We start from the raw sequence: 13365 nt of genomic DNA, 5'->3' as shown, positions 1-13365 counted from the left end.
TTCAAATAGTTACATACATATATGATCATTATGATTCTCATATATGTCGGTGAATAGACTGTATTTTTTAAATTGTATAATAAGCTTCTATAACATTTGTGGTATGATATAGATAGTAGATCTATCGTAACTTTATTCTCACAGTGCACATAACAGTGCCTTACATTACGATGTTAATTTAGTAAAATATTATTTTATTAATACAATTAATGAGAAAAATAGTTATGTTATTAAACTATTATATTATTATATTATTATATTATGTTATTAAGTTAACATCCTTATATTTCACGGTAGATAGAAATTTACATTTTAGATAATTATAGATAATGAGATATTTCAAAATTATATTAGGCAATTGGTTTTTTTACGAAAATTTGAATATAGAGAAATTTTTAAATTTGCTACAATGTCAGATCTTATTCATGAATAAACAAAGTAGAAATTTGGGGATGGAACGTTTATTTATCTTGTGTCCTCGAGTTATTATATTTTTATAGGTACAATAGTAATGTTTAATAATAAATCAAGATTCCACTGCTAAATCTACTAAATTGTATACAATGCTACATAATTATTTGAATTTTTACAAGATTGAAAGACTTTAGACATGGGGAGGCTATGTGTTAGATTAACGGAATTATAATTATATCAAAATTTATTATTTGATTCAATTATTAGATTTAAAAGAAATTACTTTTTCTATGATTTATTAAAAATTACTTAATTTAATAGTGGTATTATAACACGACGACTAAAAGCTTTTATTTAGGTCTACACTAATTATTTTAAATGTGCACTTCCTTGTAGATAAGCAACTCCATGTTACTGCAGTACAAAACTGGTAACAATTTCAAAACAAAGTCAAGTAGGATATAAGTGTACATGAATCTTAGGTTTTTTAATAGTTTTGATGTTGCACTTTACTGCTAAAAGTGGTTCATACGTTATGTTGACCAGTCTTACACATTAAATATATCTTTGGTATATCTTTGGTCTTCGCCTTTGTTTCTCTTATGAGAATCGTGTCTTTACTATACTCTTTTAGCTGTCTTAGATATAAACTGCACTGTTGATGAATATTATTAGATTTGAAGGTGTTTAAAAATATAACTATTGTTTTATTTATGTGATTTCACATGATAATATCTATTATTCAAAATGAATGCTTTGTTATTTACGCCTGTATTAACAATATATAAACAACGTTATTTCTGAAATATTTATGATATATAGTTCATATTTATGCGCAGTATCTATTATGAAATTTTGTAAAAGATTTTTTATCACTTACTTCGCTATTTACTGACTATACTTTTGAACTGATAATATTTTTTCTGACCCGAGTTACAATGAGTGAAAAAAGTAAAAGCAATTTTGTATTTCAATTACATAACAATTGCACAGAATAGCGAGCAGTCACGTAGTGATAGTCTAAATATTCGCGGGCAGTCTTGCGGGCACTGTGACATCTAAATAGATGAGTAAGCAATAGCCGTCAAGAAATGCCAATTACGTGATACAGCTTGTTTCTCTGCATTGTACGATATGATAGAATCATCTTATATGGATTAATCTAGTTAGAGAAGCTTTTAGATGAGAAATTTCATTGCATTCATCGGTTAATATCTTTGCAATCAAGTTTGGATAATAATAATACTTCTATAAAAAGATTAATTTGTTCTTGTTAATTAAACAAAATATTTTAAGTGATTTATAATTAAACATAAAATATAAGCGTAATCGTTACACGAGTCGTGCCATAGATAACAAGTCTGAAGGAAATGTGCATATAATAGTTTATTAAAAGAAATTTCATATATTGATATATTATTTCGTATTTCATATATAATATTGAATATGAATAAATAACTTATAATCGATTCATTGTCAAAAGTATGAAGAAATTCATCTTTCGGTCTAATTCAGACCTTCTGATTTTATTAAGGGCTGCAATATTTATGTCGTTACTTGCTTTCTTTATTATAATTTTTTCCTATACTGTGCTATAACGGGATCTGCAGTTAATAATATCGTATGAATTTAGTCCATTATTGTATTTTTCTAAGATTTTCTGGTGAAGCTTTTCTGAAATTCTCTTCAATTTTTCGACCAACCAACTTAGAATTCCTAAACCACACAATCGTAATTTATCAAACGTACGATATTTAACATAAAAGTAAACTGTTTTTTTTACTTATATAATTATACAGAATAAATTTTACTTTTTACGATTGCACATTTTTTTTTTAGTTTGAAAACAAAGAAAAACCAAAAATTAATTTCAGAGATATTGCGACCGCAGAACGCGATAGGACTAATTATAGTCACTTATAATTAGTAGAATTAATGAGCATTATAAGATTATAAGAGTTTTAGAATATCCCTGAAATGGCTGCGGATGCCATTTAACAAAAAGCGAAATATTTGGTGTAGTGACACCTCTTGGAAGCCATATTTTGTTAAATTTGATTGGTAATGAATGACTCGATACATTCCTCTGCGGAAAAACATCAACCATCGTCAAACGTATTCTTTGTCCATGAAACGTCCATGACAAATTGAAGTATTTCGGTGCAATTCACAAGTATTACTTATAGGTATGTATGTATTACATATTATAAAATACATTTCTTATAAAATAGAGAAGTATTTCTTTGCTATATCTTAAAATACATACCTTATGACAAAATATGTGACATGAAACACAAAAGCATGTTCCAAATAGACTTTGAAATACAGTCCCTATGGAATACGAATTACAGCTACGTTACTGCATAACGTATTTACGCGGAAAATATTTAACCTTGGACAGGTACATACCATGATTGGTAGGCTTTATAAAATTAATTTCTACCTGTTTTTCATCGTTCCGTAGAATACTACAGCAAAATTTGAACCATTTAAATTGAGTTGAGTATATACATGCAACACAATCGGGAAAGCTATCTCGATTTCTAATAAACCATGGAAATTCTATGCAGATTAGGTTTTTATTCATTGGTGCTATTCTAGGAAGAGGAAGGTGGAACAGAAAAATTGGAAAAATAATTCATGGCCATTTATGAATAAAATTTATCTTAATTTATATGTATATCATGACTATTGTAATTCATGTTGATATAAGAATATCGTGTCGTTAAGAAATGCATATTGTACTGTGTCCCTTACTGAGAAATTATCTCATACAAGTCTTCACAGTAATGTATAAATTATTACAAAAATGCAACTTTATGCGATGGTGAAATGCAAAATTATGGTGTGTTTCAAAGTAACATAAGACCTTAGAAACCAGAATTTTTAATTAATTTCTATGCATTTCTGTATGAATGCCCTACAAAAGTATCAAAATATCGAAAATTGAATAGTTTATGAAATACTTACAGCTTGCTATTTAAATATGTAATTTAAATGTTTTATAATTTAACCAAAGAAAATTTATAATTTATGTCTTATAATTTAATCAGTATTATTCTATCAGTAAATAAAGACACTTATAAGATATATTTTCTTAGTAGTATATTGCTTTTTTTTAACTTCTCAATTACGTGACTCACTTTGCTTAGCATATCAAAGTGCTTAAAAAGTAATATTACATTTAAAAGCAGATCAATAAAAGTATGATGAATGTGTAACATATTATGTGTAATACGTTTCGTGTTTGAAGTTCTGTTATTTTTATATAGAATTATCACACTTCATTGTTATGTATCAAATATCTGCCGGAAATTGTAATGAGTGCAGTATATATACTTTTGTCGATAAAAATATCAACAAGTTTCTTACACAAGAATACATATAGATCTTTAAATCAATGGTTCATTCATTAGAAGCACTTTTATGATCCAGGAGTATATAAAATGTAAGGCACACAATTTGCTGCACGAATTGAATGTCTATCTGCTTTATAACTCTCAAATGTTCAATTAATGACCTCTGATTACAGAAAATGTTCTTAGTAAGATCGTTAATATAATATAAATAATATAAGATAATAACAAAAAACAATCGACAGATGAAACTATTGTATTAGCTTAATACGATAATCTGCTTTCTTGTTCTTCTTTAAAATGGTAGTATATGATATTACATTATGTAAATAATTGTTGCGAGATTTAGTTTGTCTCAACATAATAGGGACTATGGAAAAATTATTTAGGCCTTAAGGCAGGTGACTGGATAGTTTATATTATTTGTAGTATATCTGTGAGATATTGTGCGTTCAATTCCTGCTATGGTCCTCAATTTTCCTACATCCCTTCAAATATGATAGAAATACATAAAAAATGAGCACAGTTTTCAGAATAATAAATCCTATTACATCTAAATTTAAGTTACCTACATCAAATATGAATTATCGTGCCATATTGTATACATATAAAATGATAACCAATTTCAAATCTTGTATTATGGATTTTACTAAATTTAATAATTAATCATCTAATAATTAAATATGTAACTGAACTGATCGTTAACAATACGTTACTATTGCTGTAATAGTATCTAGTAAGTTTGTTTTTCGAAGCAATGCTGCGTTCATATGTTAGCTAGTTCAATATTAATTCAATATTACATATATTGATATATTATACCAATAAAATTTTATTTTTATTTCTTCTTAACTTTTGAACTTTCTATTATTTTGCAGGTGCGATTTTCAAGGAAACATAGTTTCGAAACTTATCTTTTTTCTTTTGGGTTGATAACGCTTTGATAATTCTATAGAATGCCAATTTATATGGGTACATTGGATGCTAAGGTTCGATGTCTATGTGCTCGCAAGATTGTAACACGCGAACTGTCGGAAATTGACCAGAGACCACCTCCGGAAAGTTAAAATCGGATATAAAGGATGGCGGGTGTTCATAAGTTTCGTATTGCTGTATTTTAACCTACTTCTCCATTCCGTTGAAATGGAACGAGGGCAGTTTTCATGACCAGTGGAAAGGCAGTAGTGCTGCATCAGAATCGATTTTAACGTATATCTGTCTTTTAGGGCGTCAGATTAATCCTAACTCTACTTTGTCCCAAATTTGTTTCTTATCCGTATAACGGATAGTTCTTTTATTTCATTTTTTAAAGGAATCAATTACAAAGTAACATCCATAAACTCTTATATATTGTTTGAGTTTTGTATTAAGCCAATAGTAGGTATTTTAACAATTGTATGGAAAGCATTGAAAATGTATTAAAAATAAAATTGAAATTATATGGAGTTATACATTTCTACATACAATTGTAGATAATTTCAGATTTCTGCGGTGAAAATATCTATTATTTATATCGGTATGTTTGCAATGTTTCATGCCATTTATACAAAATATTTTAATAAAAATAATTGAATTATTCAACTTTATTTTACGGCTTTATATGTACGTATATCTGATGTAACAAATTTGAACTGAAAGCACGGAATGCTTAAAAAGATGTAGGATTTAAGCGAATAAATTTCAAGATTTTTATATACTAGTCTATTTCGCTTTATCCAATTTGTTAGATAATAAACATAAAATAAGATTTAAGTTGAAATTTTCATATATTATACAAAATTTACTAGACCGTAATTAAATCAGCATCAATTACATTTTTCTATTCAAAGACTTTCATAATTAGAATCTATACTTCTTTCGGACAGTCAAAATCTTTTTTATAATGAACTTATATCTTCTAAACAATTTTTGATAATATTCAGACGTAGCAACAAATTAAGCTACTGATAACACGGATGGCAAGCATTTAATTTGAAACATCTTATCCTGCGGCCATCCAAACATTCTGCGAAGTCTTTATCTTAATTTTCTGTACAATAGAGCATCGTGCACCCTAATTACAGCCAGGCTGTCCGAAATTCAAAGACTTGTTCCCATTTTTAGTGCTCATCGCGAATGCACACTTGTACACTGAGTCGTTTTATCTTCGCTATTTTTGTAGGGGGTTCCTTTAGAACTAGACCAACCAATCATTACTCTTCACTCTCTGCCCTGGGAATTTACTATATCAAAATCTGTTCTTGCTGCGCCTATCTAAAAAATATAAATAGAAATCGAAATTACAAACTTAGTAATTCAATATTCAAATAGTTTTTATCAAATACGAATTCTTTGGTTCGACTGTCTGATGTCAATTCGATGATATTAAGTTCGTGATTATCTTTAATCCGATTAACTCACGATCATTTTTACACGTTTATAACCACATATCATTTCAATAATCAATTGCTTTTCATTAATTTGACGGGAACATCGTCGCGTCGTGACGGACAAGGGTTGCGTTGTATTGGTACCAGTTTATACTTACTTATTCTACAGGGTAGGCCAAAGTTCAGAGTAGGATTTGAGAAAAGAATAACTTCATTCTTCTTTTGATTTCATGTTACAGGTTCGTATATGTTACAACTGAGATTTAGGAGATTTATCATGATGAGTTACACTGAGAAGCAACGCATAAAAATAGTAGACTTTTAGTATCAAAGTGATAAGTCCATTATCGGCCGCCACGTTCGCCCGATCTTTCGGCTTTCCATTACTTTCTGTGGGACTATCTAAAGGAATAGGTACATGTGAATAGACCATGTACACTTGAAGAGCTCAAGGAAAACATTCTTGCAGAGACTGGAATATTAGAACATTATATAATACTCAAACATTAAACATTGTTATGAAACATGCTATCGAAAGAACCTGACATTGTTAGACAGTAAACAGAGGGTATATAAAAAATATTATTAACTCTCATACATAAACTCCATACTATTATAAGCTTTAAATATTTAGCAATATCGTACAAACATGTTATAAAATAAGACAATTATTTATGTTTTAAATCCTATTCTTAGTTTTAGTTCACCCTGTACTTACGATTCGCTGTTCGATAGGTTCTTAAGTTTAAGAGAGTTTCAAATTTCAATCTAATCGCCACTTCTGTCCATTAGCCGCATACGTCATTGCTCGTCAATTATTAGATATTAAAAATTGTAATTATATTTACAGATATTGATAATTATATTTACATAGCTACGACAATATCTGTTGATAATTTCGGGCAATTAAATTGTCTACAGTTCTTATTTTCTACCTTCAGCGTTAATTCTCGGTATTCATTTCTTTTGTATTTTCGACATTTTACAGAGTAAATTTGAAACATTACAAAGATACCTTTTTTCAAAATGGATTAAAGGAAATTATGTTCTAAAGTGTATTAGGAAAATGAAATACAATTTAGTCACAGATTTTTATTACATATTTCCTAAGAATGTGTTTTTCCATGAGGTTTTTAATGTTATTATGTATACATTCCTCAGTATAATTGCGAGAATAATGCAGTACAATAATGACGAAAATATGTGTATATGATTATAAAAGCAATAATCGATAATCTATTGGCGAATGTATACAGGACAGAAACATCTGAAAGAAGCAATTCCAATACTAACGAACAACATTTTGTAAAGAAATTAAAACTCTCTGTGGGAAGTTGATTTGATTCTAATGAGTATGTTCTGAAGGATATTCCTAGGCTGTCTTTGTATTTAAAAAGAAGAAAAACGAATTTTTTTCTTGGTGAATCGATCGAATTTCTTGTTGTAAATATACTACATAAATAAATAAAAAATTAATATATGTAAATAAATATATTTAGAGATATAGATATAGAGATAGATATAAGGTGTACGATATAAGAGAGGCAGAATGTAGAAACATATGTACATATCATACATGTATCATGGTATTGCATAACTAGTATGTACTCTGAATCAGTGATAAAGTTAAGAAAACAACTTCCTTCGTTATTCACTTCTTGGACCGGAAATCGTGATTCGCTAACACAACATAATCTCGTACCTATCAGTCTAAATCTTCGTACAGAATGTTATAAAAGAAGACTTTGAAAGCTTATCGTAGGTACTCATCGAGGGGAATTAAAAATATCTAATCAACATCGGTTCTAAAATTAATCCTTTCGATATTACATCAAATTTCAGATTCGACACACATGTCAATCTGACAATATTTAAATCAGATAATTGATAATATATAGATGGTAGGAAGAGATTCAACAGAATGACGATTTCGATTACCAGATTTGATTCTTTTGAATTTTTTACTGTGGATTATGGATACTCAAAGAGTTTTGTCTGTGATGCATATTGTGGTAAACTTACAAATAAAATGTTATTTACCGAAGGAGTATATATCTAAAGAAGTATGTGGATCTATGATGATTAGCTATGTTTTATTACTTTCAAGAAATGTATAAATTTATACAAAATATCAGACTCTCTTTTTGCAAAACCTTTTGTATGCCTTCCCAAAACTCTGTACAAGTACTCTTTTGTATACACACAGCTACACACATACTAGGTATAACTCTGTCATGGTAATTTTACATTGTACGTACATATATAAAGAAACACTATATCAAAATTGAAATATTATAACTTATATCTATAATTATAAAATATTAATTTGAAATACTACGGTTACAAAAGGATTACAAAAGACTCAGACATTGTACAATTTTAATTTTTAAGCTCTATATTTTCAATAAATATACAAGGAACAACAAAAATGTACTACATTATATTACACTATTCTATATAGATAACAGTAGAAAAGCGCTTTTGAATTATTACTTATTGTTGTCTAAATATTAAAAGAAACAGTGAAGAAGAATGAATCTTAATATTTTATGTCAAGAAGTTTCGGATACTAATGTTAATTATATACATAGAACTGAACAATTAAACATATAAAACTAATAATGATTATTCACGAATATTTGTCATGGTGATACCATTGACATGATGCAAACGTTTTAGTATACTGGAAATAAGGTATTTTTTAAGTAATCATTACTGATTTGTTTCTATTCTTCTTCCAAATGCTTTTTAAATCATTCTTTACCATACTTTTCGTAGCGAAATATTACTAATTATCGTATTTCAAAACTTGTATATCGGTTATTGCGGCTCATTCTGAACAAATTGGTAACAAAGTTAGTGCACACTTGCAATCCGACGTGTTCAGAGTTGGACGAAGCATTGTTTACAAACCTTGAATATAAACACTGGCAGTATATCTTGTGTCTGAAATTTTTGTGACATAAAGTTCGCTCTTTTTTAGTATTTCTTTTAATATTTGAATGACAATAAATAATAACTCATAAGTTTTTCACTGTTATCTATATAGTGTAATGTAACATAATGTAATATATTTTTATTGATCCTTGTACATTTATTGAAAATGTATAGCTGAGAAATTTAAAATTATACAGTGTTCGAATTTTTTTTGTAACTGATCATATAGACGTCCTAATGGTTTAAACTAAATGTTAGATTCGTTGAAAGTACATAGTCGATATGAAAAACAAATGAAATGCAGAATTAACAGTATTGAAATTATAGTATGAATATTTGTATAGTCTAAGTTAAATATATACATTGGAGACTAGAGAAACAATGCTATCTTTTATCTTATATCGTTCTGCAGCCCTTGGTGGGGTTGAATAGACTTTCAGTTGACTAAAGCAGGAAACATGAATTGAAACAAATGCCTTTATGTTTCAGACATTCAGACATGGCTTTCCACATCAGCCGACAGCAGTGGCATTCGATCCAGTTCAAAGACTTCTTGCTATTGGCACTAAATCTGGATCTCTTAGGATGTATCCTTTCATAATGTTTTAATATGATCAATTTAACTAGGTAAAAGGAAAAGAAGAGAGGAGTATCTACTAGTGTAATAACAAAATGTATACGACCCGATCAGGTATAGCTTTCTACATGATTAAATTCCTAACAAGACCAAATAGAAGATTAATTATAAAACAGACCATATTAATAATAGATAATTACAAAGATTACGATAAATTATTCTGAAAATAACTTTGAAAGAGTTTAAAAAAGGAAACGTATACTATCAGTAACAAATGCTAAATTAAAATTTTCTATCTTATGATATACAATATACATGGTCAAATGGTATCTGTTATAAAATGTAAAGAGTAACTTTTGAATTCTAGAATAAAAATAACTCGCTTTTATGTTCTTATAAAATTTCTTTTCACAAAACTATACTTTTATTGCATTATGGTATTCTTGTTTAGTAAATGTACTAAATGTATTATTTAAAACTTTCTTCAAGATAAATGGCATTTATTGTGTTTTATAATGTAAACAGCAAGTTAAATATTTACATATTTAAAAAAATAGCGCGTTTCTTAACATTATTTAAACTGTATTATAAAGTACATATAAAAAAGCCTTAATACAACGGAAGATTATCAAATATAAGTAGTGAAGGATCTTTCCGTAACATAATCAGACATAATACGTTGAAGTTGTAATTTGGATAGGTATGTCTCTATTAACATAGAGTACTAAGGTATACATAGTACTAAGGCATACAGTACTAAGGTATTACGTATGTATTTTGAAAATAGCAAAAGGGATATCCATACGGCAAAATGATTAAGAGACATTTGAATCTCTTTCTGTGAAAATTATCTTGTCGTTTGATTAACTCTTACATTTACGTTTCTAGTGATTTATTAAGATGTCTATAAGATTGTTAAAGAATCATATCGAGTGAAGTTATCCAATTTGATTGGATTAATTACTCCGTACAGTTGGTTTATGGTTCGTCAACCATGTGTTCTTTCACGTGGGTGCTTTTATTGGTCTATTCTGACTAAAGATTTACCATGTAGTGAATGCTCATCACAGCTCGATAAGCTTCCTAGTTGCTATCGAGACAGGCAGTTGCTACAAAGTAACTACTTTCATCTGACGGTGCGCTTTATTGCTCAATAAAATCTTTGAACGCTTTCTACAAAGAATCGATTGTGCATGTATGAAGAATGCAGAAAATCAATGATTGCATGGTGTGCTAGAAGTGATATGATGTAGAGATACAGAGAATAACTTCATTTATTTACAATATATTTCGTTTATTTCTGTTAATTAACTTATTAATTGAGTTATCTTGTAGAAGTTTGTACAATTACGGAATTGTAATTATTAACGACAAATTAATGATTATTTAATCGGTCTTAGTTTTTGCAAATGTAAGTATGATGTAATTTACTTTTTATAGAAATGGAGCGGCACACAGAAAGGCAGGGGATTTCAAAATACGAAAATTGTTTAGTCGACCAGTCGCGGGGAGACGTAATCGCAAGGAGAGACGTCAACGGGGGTCGTAAATCCCCGTTACGATTATAACAATCGACACCACGAGTTGATCGATCCCCTGATTTCCGTTGAGATAATAGGGGTGATTGAGGTTGTATAACCCTGTGATTCACAGAATTATAAATTATATGCTTCCAACACTTAGATGACACTGACGTAGAGAAATAAATAATTAACAACTTGTCGCACGAAGCTAAGATAGATATGTGCGTTAGAGCAGGGCTCTTATAAGTGGATTCAGTGTATTAGTGGACGTAGCACTATGAGATATTTAGGAGAGGAAACGTATGCTCGACAATACCGAGACCGACTCTCGCGTTATGCTTAGACTGCCCCGTTGGGCATTAACGTATACTTAGTAGTTGACTTTTCCAACGATGTAGAAGAAGTGAAGCTGAGTGACGATGCTGTGTCCGAGGAAAGCTAAGGATGGGTGTGTCTAGCGCACGGGACCGATGTTATTTAGGAGAGTGAGGGAATAGGCTTCGTTTTTAATTGGTTAAACGAAGGGTCTTAACTGCCCTCGACAGAAAGTGGTTAGTGGGAGGAAAGTTGCAGCGTGCGTGAGAAAAACCAACTTTCCCTTGTCCAGCCGTGGTAGACAATAGTGTTTAGAAATTCCTCGGAACCAGATGTTTGTTTTGTTTAAAGGACCTTTGCAGGCAAGTGACTCGGGTTTATGACGGATGCTTAAGGCTATTGAGGGTACGCCGTACGGAAGAGCGGACATCTGGTGTCCGTCTGGCCCGCGGTGTGTGACCTGGGCCAGGTAGAGAGTCGCCCGGCGTAACAAAAATTATCATGTTCAAGAGATTGGCAAACTCGAGTGACGAGTTAGTTCATTTTCGCTGATTAGTAGGTTGAAGGGGAAACGTGTTCTTCCCTAGTCCCACGAGTCTTTATCTCCTACATTTGTACTATTTGTATTTGTGCATTGTACACATTGTCATCGCCTTTATATAGCTTTTCCCAATATTTGGTATGTTTCACTCGAGGGGCTTAAGTTAAATTTTATAGAAAATCTTCTAATTTATTATTGTAGGAATTTGTTTCATAGATAATCTGTTCTTCATACTATTTTATATATACTATATTAAATGTTAATAATTTACCAAATATTCAATGTGAAACGATGAAATTTGCCAGATGTGTTTCAGATTTATGTTTATATTAATTATCCCAACTGTCTTTAAAAAGTATGCTATGCTAATTAGTCTTGAGTTTTATTGAGTTTTATTATAAAATGTATCTACTAATCATAATTTATAAGATAAATACAAAATATTGTTTATTTACAATTTATTATACATTTACAATTTATTAAAAAGGCTTGTAAAATGGATATTTTTGATTTTCCTTAACTAAAACATGATAAAATAGTTTGGGTCGACCAGGTGTAGATGCACATGTAAGACACGAAGGATGTACAGCAGTGGTACAATTACAGTTTTTAATCAACGAGGGAGCATTGGTTTCCGCTACTGCAGATGACACTTTGCATCTATGGAATTTCCGACAGAAAATACCACAGGTTGTGCAGAGTCTCAAATTTCAAAGAGAAAGGTCAGTCTTTTCATTTATATTTTTGATTTTCATTTCATAGTATAGATGTATTTCTTATTGCATACGTTAGTAGTTCACCAACGATATTAGTTTTGCCTTTTATTCCGTTTTCAGTTGTTATATAAAATACACGAGAAAAAATAAAATATAAATGATAGAAGTAATTATTACTGAGTATTATTTTTAAATGACTGGCAACTCGTTACTTTTAAAAACAAATAGATTCTTATTTCAACTAATCATTAGACAATAAATTTCATATATTCTTTCGTGTTACATATTTAAATCTTTTTCATATTTGAAAGATTTTTCTAAATAATTACGAATAATTCATTCTATTTCAAACAGAATAACATGCATCCACTTACCGCTACAAAGTAAATGGTTATATGTCGGTACGGAACGGGGGAATATTCATGTGCTTCATATCGAGACGTTTGTTCTTTCTGGATATGTAATTAATTGGAACAAGGCTATCGAAGTGTAAGTACGCAAATGTTTGTCTAAGTAGTTTAAGCTAAATATGATTAATAACCTAACTATGAACAGTATCATACGTACATGTGTAGAATAAACAGCGGCAGCGACATATACTTGCAATTATGTACGTC

The 13365-nt window shown here is 29.7% G+C and overlaps 1 protein-coding gene across 5 annotated transcripts in view; it reads left to right on the top strand.

Annotated features, from left to right (window-relative positions):
• Tomosyn (syntaxin-binding protein tomosyn) overlaps positions 1-13365 on the top strand; it is a 73732-nt gene that overhangs the window by 4659 nt on the left and 55708 nt on the right. For all 5 annotated transcript variants that reach the window (XM_033349416.2, XM_033349422.2, XM_033349413.2 and 2 more), the window contains exons 2-4: positions 9566-9663; positions 12572-12754; positions 13103-13237. In XM_033349416.2, coding sequence (XP_033205307.1) covers positions 9566-9663; positions 12572-12754; positions 13103-13237 — 416 coding nt within the window. The remainder of the gene's footprint in view (positions 1-9565; positions 9664-12571; positions 12755-13102; positions 13238-13365) is intronic.

Source organism: Bombus vancouverensis, chromosome 3 (genome assembly GCF_051014615.1).
Source record: "Bombus vancouverensis nearcticus chromosome 3, iyBomVanc1_principal, whole genome shotgun sequence".
NCBI lineage: Eukaryota > Metazoa > Arthropoda > Insecta > Hymenoptera > Apidae > Bombus > Bombus vancouverensis.
This window is presented reverse-complemented; position numbering and strand designations above follow the sequence as displayed.